Raw genomic sequence first — 20,443 nt, 5'->3', positions numbered from 1 at the left:
TCTTAGAGAGCCATACAGAATCTGTATTAAAGGAGAATATATCATCTAGTGGTCACGGTAGATTGCAAAAATGACCACAATTCTTCACCTCTCTGTTTACGCAAGTCCTTTGCAACTAACTGTGCAATTCCTTCCATCAAAAAGTAGAGTCTACAAATGTAAGGTAGATAGATAGTGGGAAGCAGCCGTATAGCACAGGGAGATCAGCTCGTGCTTTGTGACCGCCTGGAGGGGTGGGATAGGGAGGGTGGGAGGGAGGGAGACGCAAGAGGGAAGGGATATGGGAACAGATGTATATGTATGACTGATTCACTTTGTTATAAAGCAGAAACTAAAAAAAAAAAAAAAAAAGAAAGAAAAGTAGAGTCTATTTCTCCACCTCTGAATATGTGCTGGCCTGTGACTTGCTTTGGCTAACAGACCAGGGCAAAAGTAACTTCGTGGCAGTTCCAAGCATAGGTCTCAAGTGTCCGAGCACCTTTCTGCTTTCTCTTTGGGAACTCATCCACTCCCTCATGAGTGAGCCCTGGCTAGGTGGCTAGCTGATGAGAGGCATGTGGCCCTTTAAACCCATCACCCTAGATAAGAACTAGCTGTCTAACAAAGAGTCATAGAGGAGAATGAATCTGTGAGGAATATTCCCCAACATTCCACTGTGATACCACCAAAGGACAAGAAAGTTATCTGCTTCCCTTTGAAGTCATTGATCTGGTTCTCAGAAAAAGAGACCAATTGAGATCCCTTGGAAATATGCATGTGAAAAGATGGCCAGACCAAATCTTCAACTTAGTGGTGAAATGGAGAACTTGTGCAGTGAAACCAAAAGTAATCTGGTCACAGAAGAATTTTACTTTATGTTTTAGAAGTCTGAGTCTTTTGATTCCCTGGGCAGCCTAGATCCCATTTCCCTACTATCTGAGGGAAATCACAGTTCATTGTGTGTCAGCTGGTCAGTAGGAGACACATAGTGATACTTCTAGTTCCTTAAGGCTAAAAAAAGACAATATACCACTAATGAATGTAAAGAAAAGAAGTCATTATAGAAAAAATCTTTAGGGGATTCTGAGGTTCGGATGGTATGTGAGAAAATGGTTGTGCCCCAGATGAACTGGAGCCATCTTGTGGGCTGTGGGAAAGAGGACTCGTAGTTACAGGTCAACTTGCGGACAGTGCCAGGGAGTGCACTGTGTCAAATACGGGTCTCAACTACCCACTGAGACAAAATGAATGTGGCCCATTTTTGTCTCATTGTTTTTGGTTTAGACAAATATGATATATTTTTATTTATTTTTGCTTTATTGATTTTTTTTCAGTGGGCAGACTTTTTTTTGCTTCATTGTTTTCAATACTGATTAAATCACATTTGCCTTATGTGTCCAAGGTAAATGGAGTGATTTTTGCACTTGGATCAGCTTTTTAAAAACACATACCCTTTTTTGTGATAGGGAGCTTTTGAAGAATGGACTACTTGGATGAAAACAGGCAAATGATTTTCCAGCTTGTTACTGTTGTGTTTGGGGCATTTTTTGTCACTGTTGCTGTAGTTTAGGGTCAGGCCCTATTTTATGTTATTTATTTTGCCCTTGGGAGTATTAAAAAAAAAAGTATATAAAATAAGCCAAGAGAAAAATATAGCAAACACAGCTGTGTACAATAAAGAGAAGATGGAGTAGGGTAAGGGATATGTGTGAACTTCACAGAGGGGTTAAGTAAAATCCCCTGAATATATAAATGGAGAAAGCAGATGAGAAAGTCAATTTATTTTCAAAATCAATGAACAGATACAATGATACTTGTATCTTCTCCTTGCTTAAAAATAAAATACTTATAATCTTTGTAGAATTCGGGAAATAATGAAATAATTTTATACTTATAAGTACCTACAAGGTACAGTCAAATGATCTTAGATGATTCAAGGTACAGTCAAATGATTTTAGATGATTTTCTTTCTTTTTAAAAAATTTTAACATCAGGGCACAAATAGTTATTTTCCTAACTGCATGTCTGTATACATTTAGACTACGAGTGGATTTTTTCCTTCAGAAAACAAAAATTCCTTACATTAGATGGAATCCCATATGTTGTAGCCATCTTTGTACACATTTTCAAAATAGTCAGTGTTAGTATATATACACAAGAACAACCAGAAGTCAACACATAGATTTCAATATCTTTCAGGAAAGGAATGGAAAACATAAAAAGAATAAAATCCATTTTTATCTCTTCTCAGTGATGAGCAAAGGTATAAATTCAAGCAATTCTCATCGTCACATTTTGAAACATCTTTCTCTATGACCTTCTGTGCTAGAGGATTTCTTCTCTATCATTGATGTTAAAGTGAAATGAGACAGTAGAATTCATCAGTGGAATAGAAGGGTCAACTCTAGACAAGGGCATTCCAGATGACTGATTTAACAAGGGACAAATCCTGCTGATTTCTTTGGGCCCTATGTGGTTAAGGGAGGCTTTATTTATTTCAGAGAAGCTGCATTACACATGGTGGCTCTTGCTTTCAATAGCTCTTTCCAGCAGCAGCGTATGCTAATATCAAGAGCCAACCCTGCCCAATCTGAGAGCATCCTGAGTCACACGTGGGTGGTGCAGACTTGAATAGTTATTTTAAGATTTATATCCCTTTCACTAAGACGATGACGGCATGAGACGTTTATTTTTTTAATTTTTGGCAGAGGTGAGGAAAGTAATGCAAATGAGAATTTTTTCTGTGTTGGTTATATTAAGAATGGGATGCAAGAGAGGCATGCAAATTTAAAACTCACAGAGACAACTAGCCATAGGCCTAGAGCCCATGATGGAGATCTGAAGATGTGATAATATATTTGAAAGTCATTTACAGGCATGTAGAGGTTGAAATCATAGACGCTGATGTGTAAGTTGAAGGGCCAGATTAAAGAGGACTAATCATCAAAAGAAATAGAAAACAAATCAGAGAAGCAGAGTCTTGGGAGTCAAAGGAAAAGATGATTTTAAGAAAAAGGGCGAACAATAAAATAATTAGCACACTGGAAAACCATTAGTCATAAAAAGCAATCATAAATTAATTTTACTTTCACCTTTCACTGATCCTTTAAATATATCATATGGGGCTAATTCCCCTGTCTGCCACCTGGATATAAAGTGTGTCAACTGTATGGCATTTCTGGTCTTTCTTAGGTAATAGAAAGTCCTACAGTGATTTTAAGTTGCAAAGCATGGGTTCAACAAGAAGAACCAAACTGGAGGCATCAGATTTCCTTGTTTTAAAATATATTACAAAGCTATTGTAATCAAAACCATATGGTACTGGCATTAAAAACAGACACATAGACGAATGGAACAGAATAGAGAGCCCAGAAACAAATCCATGCATATCAGTCAACTGATCTTCAAAAAGGTTATCAGGAACACACAATGAGGAAAGGATGGTCTCTTCAATAAATGGTGCTGGCAAAACTAAATATTCACATGCAGAAGAATGAAGTTGGACCCTTAAATCATCATATACAAAAATCAACTCAAAATGGATTAAAAACTTAAAGTTAATATCAGAGTCTAAAACTACTAGAAGAAAACATACGGAAAAAGCTTCTTGACATTGGTCTGGGCAATGATTTTGTGGTTATGACACCAAAGCTCAGGCAAAAAAACAAAAAGAGATGAACTAAAAAACTTTTGCACAACAAAGGAAGTAACCAACAGAGTGAAAAAAGACAACCTACAGAATGGGAGAAAATATTTGCAAACCATCTATCTGATAAGGGGTTAATATCCAAAATATATAAGAAACCCATACAACTCAATAGCAAAAAAACCCCTCATTTAAAAAAATGAGCAAAGGATATTTATAGACATTTCTCCAAAGAAGACATGCAAATGGCCAACAGGTACATTAAAAGGTGCTCAACATCATTAATCATCAGGGAAATGCAAATCAAACCACAATGAGATATCACCTCACACCTGTTACAATGGCTATTATCAAAAAGCTAGGTGTTGGTGAGCATGTGGAGAAAAGGGAAGTCCTGTACACTACTGGTGGGAATGTAAGTTGGTACAGTCACTATGGAAAACAGTATGAAAGTTCCTTAAAAAACTAAAAATAGGTCTATCATATGATTCCAGCAATCCCACTTCTGGGTATATATCCAAAGGAAATAAAATCAGGATCGTGAAGAGATATCTGCACCCCTATGTTCACTACAGCATTATTCACAATAGCCAAGATAGGGAAACAACATAAATGCCCGTAAATGGATAAATGGTTAAAGAAAATATGGCGCACGTGTGTGTGTGTGTGTGTGTGTGTGTGTGTACTTCCTTACTTGACTCAATATAATTATGAGTCACCTAATATGTAAAGATATATAATTGTATTTATATGACACTTGTCATAAGTTTTTTTGCTTTGAACTCACACTTATTCTGGATTTTTTACGCTATAGAAGCTACCAGCTTTTCAAACTTTGGCTCTATCTCCTAGACTACAGACTACACTCATCCTTTTTATTTTACTGAGTTCTGCTTTCTTAATTTTAACCTTGGCACCTTCTAATAATGTATTTGTTGTTGTGGTGGTGGTGGTGGTGGTGGTGGTGGTGGTGACAATGATGTATTTTTTACCTACTTTTCTGTCTCTTCCTATTCCTCATCAATTTAGGTTAACATTTCAAGGCAGCTTTTAACCCAGGGAGTCTGATTCCCACGTTAGCCAGTCCTACTGCAGGGTGATAGGTGATAGAACACTATCCGTAAGCAATTCTTGGTCCTGGATTAGATTGGGGTGGGTAGATAAATGAGGGAGAAGCAGAATGGGGTGAAGATCAGCCTGAGTTTACAAACACTGAAGGGTAGGGGAAGCCATGTAATGAAGGGAATCAGGTTTCACTTAAAGAAAGTTAAGTGAAAAAGCCAAGACAACTAGACATCTTTTGGTCATTAAGTAGGGGTTTTGGTGACAACACTGGCAAGAATAACAAGGGAGATCAGTAGAGGGGAAATGGGTAAGTGACTGGCACAAAATGTCAGAGATAGGCATGAGTATTCCAAGGACAGCTGAGTGGGGAAGATACTTTTCTCTTGGTAATTAAGTGTTGTCAGAAAGACTATGGACAAGACAGGAAATCTAAAGACAAAGGCTGCCAGTAGTGAAACAAACTGACCCCAGAGTTCCAACTGGGAAATCTGTGAGATGGTCTTTCAACAAAAAGTATGTAGAGGGGGTAGTAGGTGCAATAACTGGCCCCGATTTTACTATCAAGATCCTGGTAATACTTTTTATTTAACATCTACTGTACCATGTGTTTTCTATACTCATTCAGAGTAATTTCATATTTGTAGAGAAGAGTAGTAATGCTCTCAGACTAACCAAGATGATATTCCAATGGTAACAGAAGTGGAGCAGCATAGATTTGAAAAATAAGATATGTAATAAGAACATAAAGTTGTTTTAATAAATATTTTAAATATTATATTAAAGTTTTTTAATCAAATTGAATTTTAGTAGAAAGCCAAATGAACTAGCTTGAGTTCTTTTTCAATAATTTACCCCGTCACACTGTCCACACTCTAATCAAGCTGTTAATGAAGAGTGTAACAGCCAAAAGGCAGGCAGCAGGGGGACGATGAGTTGAAAAAATCATCTCAAACTCTTGAGTACTTAGCATTTATATTTATAAACACACACAGACACATATTGAGAAACAGATTTGGTCAGTGTGTGCAGACACAACACTAGTTTCTTGGGGATAGGAACATCAAAGAATTCACGAATACAGTCCCAATCCTAGACAAATTTATAATCTGACCAGACCAAGAAAACACACATGGAATTGGCATTCCAGCACACCTTCAAAAGTACAGCAATGAACACCTCTGCATGAAAGCAAATGCCCACAGATACACAGGAAGTAAGAAGTAGAACATTAAAGACAGTGTAACTTTGAAAAGTGGTTAATTTACTTTCAGAAGGTACTTTACACACTGGGAAAAAAAAATCTTATCACTGAATTCAAAGATATGTTTCTCATCTGCCAGTCTTTAAACCTAAATTAGAAAGGCAAAAGGAACATAAATGAATGCAGTAATAAATTCAGGGGCCATATAGAACAAAGTATATACACACATATGATACCTATCCTAGCCTGTGTGTGTGTATGTGCTTGTGTATTTACTTTTATGGATATTTCTTTACCTTTCTCCACAACCAAATTTTGAGTTCTTTACAGAAAAAGGATTTTATCTTATTAAATATTCCCAGGCCCTAATACTGGACACATTTATCAATGTACAGCAACCCATACATTGGAACTCTAGGAGATATGCAAAGATTACTATTATGTTTAATAAATGCAGACATCAGTGAATAAAAGAATATATTCACAGACTAAGGAGGGCAGAAACTATTCTTTTTTACAGAAGATACTGACAAAAAATCACTATTAGTAAAAAAAAAAAAAAAGTAATTACAAATATAATTTAGTAAAAATATTTAATTATTAATTCTTATAAACACTTACCTTCCAGCTAGAGGATCAAATCCAAAGTAAAGGTCTTTACAATGGTCACAACTTTGTCCGGCAATGGAATCATCTTGGCAAACACACTGACCAGTCAAGCTATTACAGATGTGATTAACTGCACCAGTCTTATGGCATGAACATGGCAGGCAGCCAGTGGCATTGCCTGGAGAAATATAAAAACCTGGAAATGAAGCAATGAAAAGTTTTTATTATACATTCTACCCAGTCTTTTCTTTAAAAAATAACATTTTGATTACACTGAAAAACAGAATGCTCTAACACGGCACTATCTAAGTCCCGGTACAAACGTGGCTGTAGCTGTTCTTTATCAGTATGTCAATTAAGGCCAAAGAAAAGCTGAGTAAATAATTGACATTGTAACGGGGTGTCTTCCTGGCACCCACGATTCAGTGTATGTAAAACCTACTTCATGATCTTTCCACTAAAGACTGGTCTCTCCTCTAATCATCTCTGTTTCAGCAAATAGCACCACCATCTATTGCTTCAGTTGCTTCAGCTAGAACTCTGAGACATCTTTGGTAGGATAGCCTGATAAAATACAGGATGCCCAGTTAAATTTGAATTTCTGATAACCAATGATTATTTTAGTAAAAGTATGTCCCATGTGATATTTGCTTGTATTAAAAAATTACCATTTGAAATTCAAATTTAATTGAGCATCCTATATTTTGCTAAAACTGGCAACTCTTGAGTCCTGCACTTCCCTGTGCCCCTACATATAGCAAATTACCAAGTCCTATGAATACTGTCTTCTTAAAATTTTGCATCTTCTACTCTCCATCCCCACTGCCACCTCCCTGGTTAAAGTCACTACCAAGTTTTCTATAGTTAACACTATGTACCAGAGGCTATGATAAAAGCTTTATATTCACTGTCTCATTTAGTCCTCAGTGTCAGCAATGCTAATAATTCAGGCATTATTATGTCCATTACATAAATTAGACAACTGAAGGTTAGGAAGGTTAACAAACTTTCCTAAAATGATAGAGTTGACAAATAGCAGATTCAAACCCAGGCATCTCAACCACAGAGGTTGTCTCACCCCCTAGCGTCCCTCTTGTCCTCCTCCAATCTATTCTTCATTGTGTAGCTGGAACCATCTTTTTCAGAGTGTAGAGTGAACACCTCATTCCTCTGTTTTAAAATTACTTGATAACTTCCTATTCCCTTTAGGAAAAAAATAAATCCTAGCACAGCTTCCAACCCTCCAGTAAGGTCCTGCCTATCTCCCTAGCTTCATTTTACAGCTCATCCCATCTGCCCCAGTCATACTTCATTCTGTTCTTGATGCCTAAATGCTTTTCATGGGCAGTTCTGTCTGCTGAAATGATTTGGACCCACCTGTTCTGCTTAGCTCACTCTATGCGTATCAGGTCTTGTGACTTCCTCCAGTAACCTATTCTGGGCTAGTTTAGGTATGCCTGTTAGTTTCACAGCATTCTATCTCCTATAGAGTGCTGAGGAAAATTACAATTAATCTCATTTCCACCAGACTGTAACCACCCTGAAGGCAGGAACCTCATCTGATTAATTCATCATTGTCTACCCAGCATACAATACAGTGCTTGTCACAAAGGAGGCACTCGAACACTGGAATTCACAAAACTGCCCCAAATTATTACATAGGCATTGATCCCAAAAAGTACTATATTAAAAAAAAATTTAGATTAATTATAAAATCTGTATTTTTTCTTATAGAAAAAGAAGGGACATTAAATATGATTCAAAAATATCTTCCAGTTACTTAAAATTTCTTGGACCCAGAAGGTAGAAATCAACAGTTATAAAATTAGAAATGCATTGGACATTTGGATGATGAAGCAGGCATATGAGGGAGAAATGGTTCTGAGTGTTGTGTGATATGTGTGTTTGTGCATGTACGTGTATATACACATATATACGCACATACACATATATACACATATATACGCACATACACATATATACACATACAAGCGTGTGCATAATGTTGCAAGGAATTTTACTGAAACAATGAATAAAGCTCTGGCAAATGAAAATAAGTTGTACAGTTGTCAGGATCACTAACTTACATTTATAAAATATCAGTGATATAGAAAGAGAAAAAGCGTGAGCACAAAGGGAATCACTCTGTGTTATCTATTCTTTAGGGGAAAATCCAAAAGTAATTGGAACACTGTAAAATTCATTTGAGGCTCTAGTTGAAAACAAGCCATTCTTTTACAGCTATCAACAATTAATTTGTTATTCTTCTCCTAGACCCTGCATATTCTCTCTTAAAAAGTTTCAGGAGGAGTAAAATAGAAAAGAAAGAAGCTCAAAATCTGTGCCATTCAATTGGAGAGAACTAAGACTATAATTTTTGATAGTAATTTGCAACTAGATTCTGCCCTTTGCTTCTTTGCATTCACCAACAGCAATCTGCTTTATATGTGTTGCCAGAAATAGAGTATGGCTCTGACAGTTATTACATATTTTCCTATCTGACTCACCATGTGATCAAAATCACAAATGTAGAAGGCTTCTATTTTAGACTCAAGACCATTGTGGCTAGGATTCTATGTATTTTCCCTCGTGTGAAGGTACCTAGGTCCTTCAGGTTCATGATGATGGAATCATTCATGTACTAACAGCTCTTCAATTTGGATAAATTCCCCATTAGCACAGATACTTAGAAGTAGAATTAATTTGGACTTTTTGCAATAGGTTCAAGCCACAGAGAATTCTAGAACAGCTAGGAAGGATTTTTACCAAAAAATGATTTGTTAGATGAATCTGTAAAGACCAGGAGTGTAGATTTTGGTGCAGAAGATTGGGTTGCCCAAGTTTTGGAGACTAAAGAAGGGCACAGAAAAATCAGAGGTATCTGCAGAGAAGAACAAGAAAGGTATTAAAGCACCCAGGGAGGCTGCAGCCTGGAGGTTAGGGCTTCAAGGAAAAGACTACATTGGAATTTGTCTTAGGGTTAATTCCCCTTCTCCTCTCAGCAGCATGATTATAAAGGTCAATCCCATCAGTATTTCAGTTGTCCTATTTTTAAGCAGTTCTGGTTAGGATGACTCAGGTACTTTCCTGCTCAACGATTACTTCCTGCCTTACCTGAATGTGCCTAATTCTAAACCATTACCTCTCCTTTTATGACTCCTAACTACAGAAAACATTTTCCCTTCCCTCCCACTTAAACTTCAGCTCCTGAGTGTAGCTTAAAGATAACTGACCTTAATTTCTTTCTTTTCTTTTTTTTTTTTTTTTTTAACTCAATAGATTTCTGATCTCCCTCCATTAGCTCCACTTCATCTTCCCCAAGTACGTGTCTACATCATTTTAACTGGTCTTTTGGAGATTTCTTTCCATGGGTGATTTTGTACCACAGTTTAAGGCACGGTCATTAGGACAAAGGTATTACCTTCCATTATGCAGGGCTGAGAGCTTACACATAGAGAGCCCAAATCAGCCCACTAAAGATTTTTCTTTTCTCCAGTTTTCTTCCTAACTCCAGTCCCAGACCAGACAAGTCTCATGTGGGAAACAATGTGTTATACAGCTAACGCAAAAAGTCACCCATATCATAAAAGAGTATTGCTTTATCCAGGAGAAGGCTTACAGCATCCTTAGAGTTCAAAGTTATTAGCCAGGCAGCTGGTATCCTCTCCTGTAGTGGCTATTTGCACAGCAGAGTACCTGTCCTGGGCATAAAAGAAGAGCCCATTTCTTAGCAATGTCCCTCTTGAGGACCGTCAACAGCTAGGCTTTGCTAAGGTCTGGAAATGGGAGAAAGAAAACAAGTTTAACCTCTAGGCCTTATTCAGAAAAAGAGGGCAGAGCTGAGGCTAAGCACTAACTATGAGCCATTTAGAAGAAACAATTCTCATCTTAAACCAGAGAATGGACACCATGTTAAGAGAAAATTCTAGGGAGGAATTCGTGGGTCACCTACCCCCGGCAACAAAAGACTATTTGAGAAATGGTTTTGCAAGTCAATCTTTTCAAAATGAAGTGTAGGAGATGATGCTAATTTTCAAATTAAAATTGCAATAATTTTCCTCTATTTGGTAGTTTTGTATAAAGATCATGCTAGGGCTTCCCTGGTGGCGCAGTGGTTGAGAGTCCGCCTGCCGATGCAGGGGACACGGGTTCAAGCCCTGGCCCCGGAAGATCCCACATGCCGCAGAGCAACTATGCCCATGAACCACAATTACTGAGCCTGCGCGTCTGGAGCCCGTGCTCCGCAACAAGAGAGGCCGCGACAGTGAGAGGCCCGCGCACCGCGATGAAGAGTGGTCCCCGCTCGCCACAACTAGAGAAAGCCCTCGCACAGAAACGAAGACCCAACACAGCCAAAATAAATAAATAAATAAAATAAAATAAAATAAAAATAAAAAAGCTATTGAAATTTCCACCAAAAATGACAATAAAAAAAATTAAAAAAAAAAAAAAAAGATCATGCTAAAATTATTATTCATAGATTTGACCAAATGTTAACAAATGCATAAATAAATATGATTATTCATCTCAAGCTATCATTTCTCTTTAAACATTTGAAAAACTCATTTTCGATTAGTTTAGATGTATTTTAAATGCCCTCCTCCTATTGCTTCTTCCTGGACTGCTTCCCCTGTTTGAATACCTTGCCCAATCCTATTTGTTTTTAAAACCCAGCTCAGGAAACACTACTAAGTTCTTTATGTCTCCCAGCCTTCAAGAATTAATCAGTCCCTTCATTTTACTACTTCTCTATCTTGTGCATTTCTAATATTGCACTTATCACAAATATGTTACATTTACACATGAGTCAGTTTCCCCTACTAAACGGTAATGCCTTAATATATTTCTGGTTGTATATCTTACAGCAGCACAGGCTCTGGTGTATAGTAATTTATTCAATAGATGTTAATTGAAAAAAATGGATATACGAAGGAAATGGATAGATGGCTGAAAGAATGAGTAGATGGATGGGAGGATATCTGTTACTCTTTACAATTATCAGATGATATCTCTAATACTGAAAAGAAAATGGTAAACATAAATCTGTGAGTCATGAGAGTGGTTAGAAGAGGTAGGGTATCAGGGAGGATTAGTAGGAAATGTATATGGATAAGCACGATAAATTCAAAATGTAATCCTTGCCAGATCAACGGATGGAACAGGGCTTCAGAAAGAAAATATCACTCCAAAAATATGTCTCCAGTTCGTAGAATGAAGGATAGAATAAGACGCTTATATAAGGGAAATTATTCTATTGGACTTTCTGTTTTATAAAAAACCTGGTTTTCCTATTTGAGTATCCGTGAGAAGCCTTCATAAGTATATTCTCTAAGAATCAAATCCAATAACAACGACGAATATAAAGAAGCACCGCTCTGATTATGTCTTAGAGATTACAGTGCACAGATACACATGTATATTCATAATCCACAGCAAAACTTTTTCTTTGCTCACTTTTCTCAGTCTCAATATTTTTCAGATGCATGCTCTGAAGTCTCTGTCCTATGCCACGGCAAACATCTCAAACACTTCTCTAACTTTGTCCATGGAGTAAGCCCACTTCTAGACCCCTCAGTCGGCTCTTCATATTACTTGATCACTGTAGCTGCTCACAGCTCTGTTCATTTTTATTTTGTAACTGTTATTCAGATTCAGCACAACAAATGAAATATCCCAGGATCTGAAGCAGTAGCGAGAAACATGGGTTGAGATGAGTTGGAACGTTGAGGGGAGGTTACAGACACTTGTAAGAGTCTCTATTTCAACCCACCCTCAAATATTTGTTAAGTGAATGTTTATAACAAATAAAGAGTTATTCAGAATAAAAATTTCACTCTTTCAGAGTGCAGATTCTGGGGTCAGATGGACTTGGACTTGTAAATGGCTCTTCTACTTAATGAGATTACACTTCCCCTAAGGAAATAATACTGGTCCTTCCATCATAGAAATAGTGTGCATATTAAATGGAATTTTTTTAGATAAAACACTATTCCAGGGTCTGGCATACAGTATACACTTGGTAAATATTATCTATTATCATCATTGTAATTTTTACTAGGCAGTTTTCAATGAAAGTGGGATTTTCCTAAAATTTAAGTAATGATCTGTCAATATCCTTTTTTTTTTTTTTTCCCCAGATGTGAGTAGGACTGTGATCCGTATTTCCTATGACAAGATTCTTTCCTGGTGGTTTGTTAAGGAAAAGGCTCTTACTCTGTGGTCTTTCTGTGAAAAACATGCTAATCTGGAAAAGCCGTTTCACCAAACACTGGGGCATGTGTCATAATCGGATCTCAACTTTGATGCACTGATTTTTAATGGAGTATCAGCCATCTAATTCCAATTCCATTGGCAGGGTCTTGCATGCAATTCTGGTTGATGAGCTCATTTCTTGACAAATATGATACACTTCTTAATGAAACAAGATACTTTATTTTCTAATGGTCTGTATGAGTTATAAAAGCAAACCCAAAGTAAATACCAGAGGGAAGCATGAGGAATTGTCCTATTAGCACGAAACATGTCATGTGAAGCTGTTTTCATTATAAATTAGTCTTTATTTTATTCCAAAGCTGCAGGATCCTCAATAAACCCTCTCTGCCTCTAGTTCTCAAGGACAAGGGTGGGTCTTTGGCTGGGGATGCCTTGACACCGTTCCCTGCCTTTCTCAGCCCAGCCTCTGATTAAGTGCCTGCTGCCAAATGTTATGAGGTCATCCAGTCCTGAAAAAACGAACCGGGAAAACATATTCAGTGCTCTATTTATGAGTGTAGGTATGTGTACATTCATATATGTACACACACTCCAAATAATTTTAAATTAAAGCATTTTTAAAATACTTAATGGAGGTTAAGCAGCATTCTTAACCTCTTTTCAAGTTATTGAATGGCAAATTAAAACCAATGTGGCTCTAATGTACCTTCTCATGTGAACTGCTGCTTTAACAAATTGCCTATAAATTTTCGTTGAATTAAGCCCATTCCTTGTACATTCCTAGTAAGGTTAGGTTAATAATACATGAGGTTTCATTATATGCACCTACCTTAATAATGCTTTTTACGAAAGTAGGACAAGAGTCCATGTGTACTAGTCTAGGATGGTCAGTGATATTTACAATCACAGATGAAAAAGGCAGGCTGGAGTCCTCGGGCTCCTTCATTCACCACCACTATCCATACTGCTCCCTTCACGGCTCGAAGCTCGCACACATCGGTGTGGTGTTCCCCCCTGTAGGATATAATCTAGTCCTCTCAGATGTGTTTAAAGAAGTAGAAAGAAAGCTTCCGATTGCAGCAGTGCATTTTAATGTGCCCACTGCAAGGCTGGCTACTGTGAAGCATCCATTTATAATAAAGATACTTCAGGATCAGGGTTTCTTTTTTTCAATATAAGTTTCAAGGGCAGAGATGATGAAACCCAGAAAACAAAATTCAAAGTAGTTTCTGAAGCTAGAACAATGCAGAACAGAAAAAAATTTTTTAAAAAAGAGGTCCACAAACACACTTTGACTTTTCCATAGGCCATGCATATGCGTACAGAATACCTAGTGCTGTCCAAAAAATGCATTAGGTCCTTAGGCCACTAGTGTCTTTCCTCCCTTGCAAGGTAGAATGCCATATCCTCCCTATGTGTAGCTAAAGAAACACTCACAGGCTTGCACTATGCCCATGCCTGAAAAGAGGAGAAGGGCATTGAGGTATTCTTCAATGTAGTCATTCACTAGTTCAGGAAATATATATGGACCCCCCACTATGGTGATGTGCTCCATGCCCTGGTATAGAGCACTGAACAACCTGAGAAAAGCAATGAGACTTGTAGGCTGGAGAGGAACAACCTATGTCTGGAAATGAGGCCATGGAGGTCATGGGCATTACAGATCATGGGGGCCATTAGAGTCCATCAACTTTGCTGTTTCCTTAAAATGATGGAGAGCCAGTGCAGGGTACGGTGATATGATCTGACTGAAGTCTGAACATATCACTTTGCCTGCGTGTTGGAGAAGGATAAAGAGGAGAAGCAGGGAGTTCAGGCAGCTATTGGGAAATTCCAGGAGAAACGTGGCCACGGCTTGGGCCAAGATGGATAAGTGAGGGTGGTGAGAAGTGGTCAAATCCTGGATATATGTGAAACCAACAAGATTGAGTTTGATAGAAGAGGCAAGACTTATGGGAAAACTAAAGGATGGCTGTAAGGATTTGATCTGAAAAGGTTAAACCCAGAGAATACTAGGGTCACATTTTCAGTTAAGCTTGGTTGATTGAACAATTTTTCCCTTCTAAGTCCAAAAAATTAAATAAAAAGAAAAAGAAAAGAAGAGAACAGAAGAGGAAATTGCCACTAAGGACAGATGTCTACAAGTAAAAGCCAAGCACTTGCAGAGGGACAGGCCAATAATAAGCTAATTGAAGCAGGTTTTCATAACTCTGGGAAAAAAGTGAAACTGAAGGCTTCAGAGATTTCTGAAGGCAGGTGTGACTTTCCCGAAACAGAAGGTTTTCCCTCTCACATTTTGGGAAAAGAAAATGAGTTTTCTCTCTAGAAGTTATGCCAGAGGGGGTTTGTACTCAATAGGTACAGGGATGAAGTGCTACAGTGAACAGGGGGATTATATGAAAGGGTACCTGTGATGGTTAATTTTATGGGTCAACTTGGCTAGATTTGGTGTCCAGTCGTTCAGTCAAACACTGGTCTAGATGTTGCTATGAAGATGTTTTATAGATTTTCCCAAAACATAAGAACATTAATCTACAGACAAAATGCCTCACTGAATTACCAGGAAAAGTATTTATCAAAAAAACATCTCATCATGAAATTTTCAAAATGAGGGATATAGAAATGGTAAAGCTTCTGGAATGTAAAAAAAAAAAAAAAGAAAGAATCTAGTTGGTACTGCTAGAAGATAATGGTGAAGTAAATTTATTGAGTGAAAAGGATTCTATATAATGGTACAATTTCAAACAGTTATGAGTACGGAATAAAGATAATTTCAGGTGTTCAAAATTCTAAAAAAAGATCACTTTCCTCCCTGTACTCCTTTTCAGAAGCTACTGGAGCATGTGCTCTACTAAATACACAAATAAATCAAGAAAAAAGAACACATAGGATTCAGGAAACAGGGGATCCACCACAGGAAATGTGAAGGAAATCTTCAGTACAGCTGCAAAAGTAAGACCTAGGATACAGCATGCGACAGAACTATAGATCAACAGGCTTAAATCAGAACAGGAGGGTCAGGAGTTCAGATCCTCCCATGGACTAGTCTATTCAGTGGAAAAAAAATACACACACATATATATATATGTATGTATGTATGTATGTATGTATGTATGTATGTATATACACACAGACATCTCCTATTGCTTCTTTTCCTCTGGAGAACCCTACCTAATACAGATGTCCCTGTGAAAACTCCTGATTATTTCTCATTTCAATTAAACAAACCACTTACTGACTGCATGCAATATACAAGGAATTATATCAATATTGTGGCTATGTAAGTTGCATAATATAATCCTTACTGTCAAGATATCAAAACTCAAAGGAAATAAGACAACTGCACTAGTAAATAAAATACAAGGTAACTTTAAATATGATAATTATTTTCATTAACAGTGATGATCCCCATTCTATATCCTCCTTAAAAGAGAGGACAGTTTGCAATACACCTTTGGAGAGGAGTTTTGTGTCATCTGTACTTAGGCAAATAGCTACTAAGAAATTATTCTCCTAAAAAAACAACACTATACCAGATACATCCCCAAGAGAAAGGGGTCAGGAGACCATGAGAATTGAGTATGATTTTTCCAGTAATTTTAAAATTTTTATTTCTATCAAAATTTACTTGCAGATAGTTTTTAAAATCAAATAGAACTTAAAGACCCAGCATGTAAAATGGCAGCCTGCTGCTCCGTCCTTCTCCCAGGAATTTCCCTGCCGAGAGCAATCACCTTCAACTCCTACAGATGTTTCTTCTGGCTTTCATTTCTCCATTTCCAAATAACATACATGTATTGTTACATCTCAACTCTTAAAATTTAGACTACTGTCTTTCTACTATAGAAAATGAATATTTAGTTCTTTATACCTCCTCCTCAATAATCCCTTTAGTTGGTTAAATCACTTTTCAGAGATTATCTTATTATGACTACGTAAATCTAGTTCACAGTTATACCCTATAATATGCTTGATTTTATTTCCTTTCTTGAAAAATTTCCTCTGCTTAGTTTTCTAGGAATCTCTTAGATATTTCTAGGAATCAAAACTCTCCAATAGAACTCCATCCAAGCAATATATCAGTTTCTTTTTTCTACCCCTGATCCTCCTGTTCTGATTTGAGCCCACTGGTCTCTAGTTCTGTGGCATAGCTATATTCTAGGTCAGAATGAAACACTCAATAAATTTTAACCATGGATAACGACTCAAAAGCATATAACATTTGCTCTATTAATTTTTGCTGGTTTATTTACAAAGAAGGTTGTATACACCATGGTTATTTGTGCAGGAAACTGACTACTTTCTTTCCAAAATTAGAGATATTAATAAATAGTGAAAAGAAAGTCATCTTAGGATATAAAAAATAGTATTGATTGCAAATTTGGAAGGATAAATCTGAAGCTGAAAGAACGCAGCACGCTGCAGCTGCCAACTCTCAATAATCTCCCTGTTTTCTGGGATACTTACCACCTTACTCCTACCTGAAAGAGTGGTCCCTAGAAGCCGTGCTTATTTTATGTGATCCTGACACCACTGGCCACAGTGAATTGGCTCAGACATGGCCACCACGACAAACCTGAGTCAATTAGAATCTCACTCTTGGAATGGTAACCAAGAAGCAGCTAATGTCTCTCTGTATAGCTGCAACTAGAACTGTAAGCAAACTCAGGAGACGGGGTGGCTATATAACCACGCAGAGAGGAAGAGAGAAGCAGAGTGCCCTTCTGCAGAAAGAGACGGAGGGTGGGAATGCATGAATGAATATATATATCAATGAGAGTTTTCTAGTTCTGAGTCCTGACTGTGTTGCTCCATATAAGGTTTTATGGGACATTCACTGATAATATAGCCTCCATTTATGTTGAAGCTAGTTCAATTTTTTTTCTGATATTTTATCTCAAAGAGAATTAACTATTCATCATTTCTTTTCTCTCTTTGGATTTACTTGTCACACTGACCAATGCCAAGGGAGAGGTTTGGTTCAATGCTACTAAGCTGAATTCCTTGTTATGCAAAACAAGACTTTAGTCCAACCCTTCCCTGGCAGGCAAATCTCCCTTTTGAATTTGCATCACCCTCATTTTCACAGGTTCAGATAACTCAGGGCTGATTTTGCTAGACAGGACAACAATTAGTACAGCTGTTAAACAACCCATATTTATATTTATCATAACATCATGATGAATGTATTATAAAGGAAGCATGTTGCTTTAGTTAAATCATATAAAGTCAAGGAGAAAATTATGGTTAGGGTCCATCTTTCTTCCAACTGGGAAACCTGGAAAGATGCGTACAGTAGGACTAAACAGTAGCCTATTTTATTAATTTAATGGCATTTAAAAATGATTTTAGATGTTTCTATTTGATGCCAGAACATATAGCTCATTTAGTAAAAACACTTGGTCAGCTTTTATTCAGAAAATCAGTTCATCATCTGAATATTTGGCATTGTGTGGATGATCAACTCAAGTTTCTCTTTTTCTAGAATATAAAATGTATTCTTGCTTTTCTTATTGTTTTTTCAGTTGTTAAAAGGGGATTTACTTCAAGTTGAGAAGTTAAATAAAAGTAAGTCTCAGTTATGAAATGTCTGATTGGCTGGCATTCATCTAAAGGGTCACTCTCAAATACAGCAACACAAATATGCCACATAATCTTAAATAAACTAAATAGTTATATTTCATTAGATAATGATATAAATGCAACAAAGGTGTTGGAGATTAATTTTTTAGAAGTCCTGACCGAGAAGCAAAGAGGAATCACCTGATATGGGATAAAAAGAAAACCTTCGTGCACTGAAAATGTAACACGTTTCTCTCTTACCTAGTTGACACTGATTGCACCTTCTTCCTTGACGATGCGGTAAACATAGGCACTGGCCACTGATTGGGTCACAAACGGTCCCAGGTAACATCCCCAAGGGGTCACACTCACACATCTGGCAGCCTTGAAAATTGCCAACGGTCAGATGATACCTGTGAGGCTCACACTGATTACAGCGAAGACCTGTTACTCCTAATTTGCAGAGACACTGTCCTGTTGATTTGTCACACAGCAGAGAGCCATTTACTGTCCCAGTCCTATCACAGTTACAAGGCAGACAGAGGAAAGAACTGTTTTGCTGTAGGTAGAAGTATCCGTCCAAACATTCACTGCATCGTCTCCCTCCAACATTGGGATTACAGATGCACTGTCCTGTCCGAGCATCACAGACGGTCCCAGACTGGGACCCAGCTAGGTTGCAGTCACAGGCCTTACAACCGGTGGTGTCCAGTCCATAAAAGTGTTCTCTGCAGGTATCACACTGAAGTCCTTGGACTTCTTGTTTGCACTCACACTGCCCAGAAAGAGGATTGCAGAGTTTGTTCACTGAGCCGTGGAGGTTACACTGGCAGGGCTCACAGCCATCGTCATTAACACTTTGGAGAAATTTAAATCCAAATTCGCAACGATCACATCTAAGCCCTAAAGAGAAAAATGTGTTTTAAAAGGTAAAGATGTGGAAACAACTGCATTCAAGCTTTCAAGATAGCTGTAGCGCAGACAATGCTACTGTCCACATTTAATACAGGCACAATAAAATGCTGAGTGTTTTTTTCACAAGTAATGCCAAAGAGGGCTGATCATATACTCAAAATACGATGGCAATACTTAACTTGCACTCATATACCACTTTATTTTTGCAATGTGCTCTATAAAATTTTATTCATTACTTAACGCAAGGAGAAATGCTTAATGCAAATATTGCTTCCGTTGCACACAATGGCACTCTTTTCCTCTTTAACAAATATCAGAACTATTATTTTAAAATTATCTATATTAAAACCATTATTCTTAGTTATTTCATAGTAACAAAGTATGTTCATTTAAAAGTTGAGAGTGAAATGCATTTTCAAAGCCATACAGAAGAATTGCATATTACCACATAAGTTATTTTCCTAGAAATCATCATCCTCCTAAAATGTTTAATAAATGATAAGCTATAACTATTTTTGTGATAACAGTACACATACTTACTTCTGAATTTCACACAATTAAATAATTAATATAAATAAAAGTTATCTAGAGCAACTGTATCTCAATGCTTTTATACACTCCTATATTTTATCATTTTCAATTAATATAAATTATGCTCTCCTTGGCTCATAAAGCAATCAGATTGCTTGTCATATTGTGTGATTCAGAACATACCTCTTTAAACACTAAGTAAATTCTGCTGTTTACATTACTTCTACTTAAAGGAGCACAAATATATATACATTTTACATACAGAGAAAAATGTTTTATCACCTACACTTAAATCTGACAACTTTGTCTTGTTTCAAAAAAGTGTTACAAGGGAAAGGAATAAAAAAAATTGAATAGTAAATGTTGAGAGGCAAAATAGTTTCTTTAGCTAGTCTTCACATATCCATGAATTTAAATAAGTGACTATGTGAGGTTGAATCCATTGAAACATTTATTTCAAGCTATAAGAGCATTAAAAAAATTAGTCGTGAAATTACAGTCAAAAACACACTCAGGAAACCATATGCAGAAAAGCATTTCCTAAACTGGAAGGAAACTCATAATATATATGTATATATATGGATAAAAATTCAAGAACTCCAATGGAAGGCAAGTTCTTTAACAGTGATGAATGACTCACCTAAGGCATATCATTTAATTTCAATAAGGAAAATAAAAAAGGACCACTATTGCTGCAAATTTTAAAAATAACTGTATTGTTA

General features: G+C 37.0%; 1 protein-coding gene across 2 annotated transcripts in view; it reads right to left on the bottom strand.

Moving 5' to 3' along the window:
* Nucleotides 1–20,443, bottom strand: part of USH2A (usherin) — a gene marked incomplete at both ends in the record, with an annotated part of 756,807 nt that overhangs the window by 588,966 nt on the left and 147,398 nt on the right. For both annotated transcript variants that reach the window (XM_079697601.1, XM_079697602.1), the window contains 2 exons: nt 6,513–6,696; nt 18,537–19,178. In XM_079697601.1, the coding sequence (XP_079553727.1) occupies nt 6,513–6,696; nt 18,537–19,178 (826 nt within the window). The remainder of the gene's footprint in view (nt 1–6,512; nt 6,697–18,536; nt 19,179–20,443) is intronic.

This window comes from Hyperoodon ampullatus (genome assembly GCF_949752795.1).
Source record: "Hyperoodon ampullatus genome assembly, chromosome: 2".
Classification (NCBI taxonomy): domain Eukaryota; kingdom Metazoa; phylum Chordata; class Mammalia; order Artiodactyla; family Ziphiidae; genus Hyperoodon; species Hyperoodon ampullatus.
Note: the sequence above shows the minus strand (reverse complement) of the source record. Positions and strands in the feature narration are given on the sequence as shown.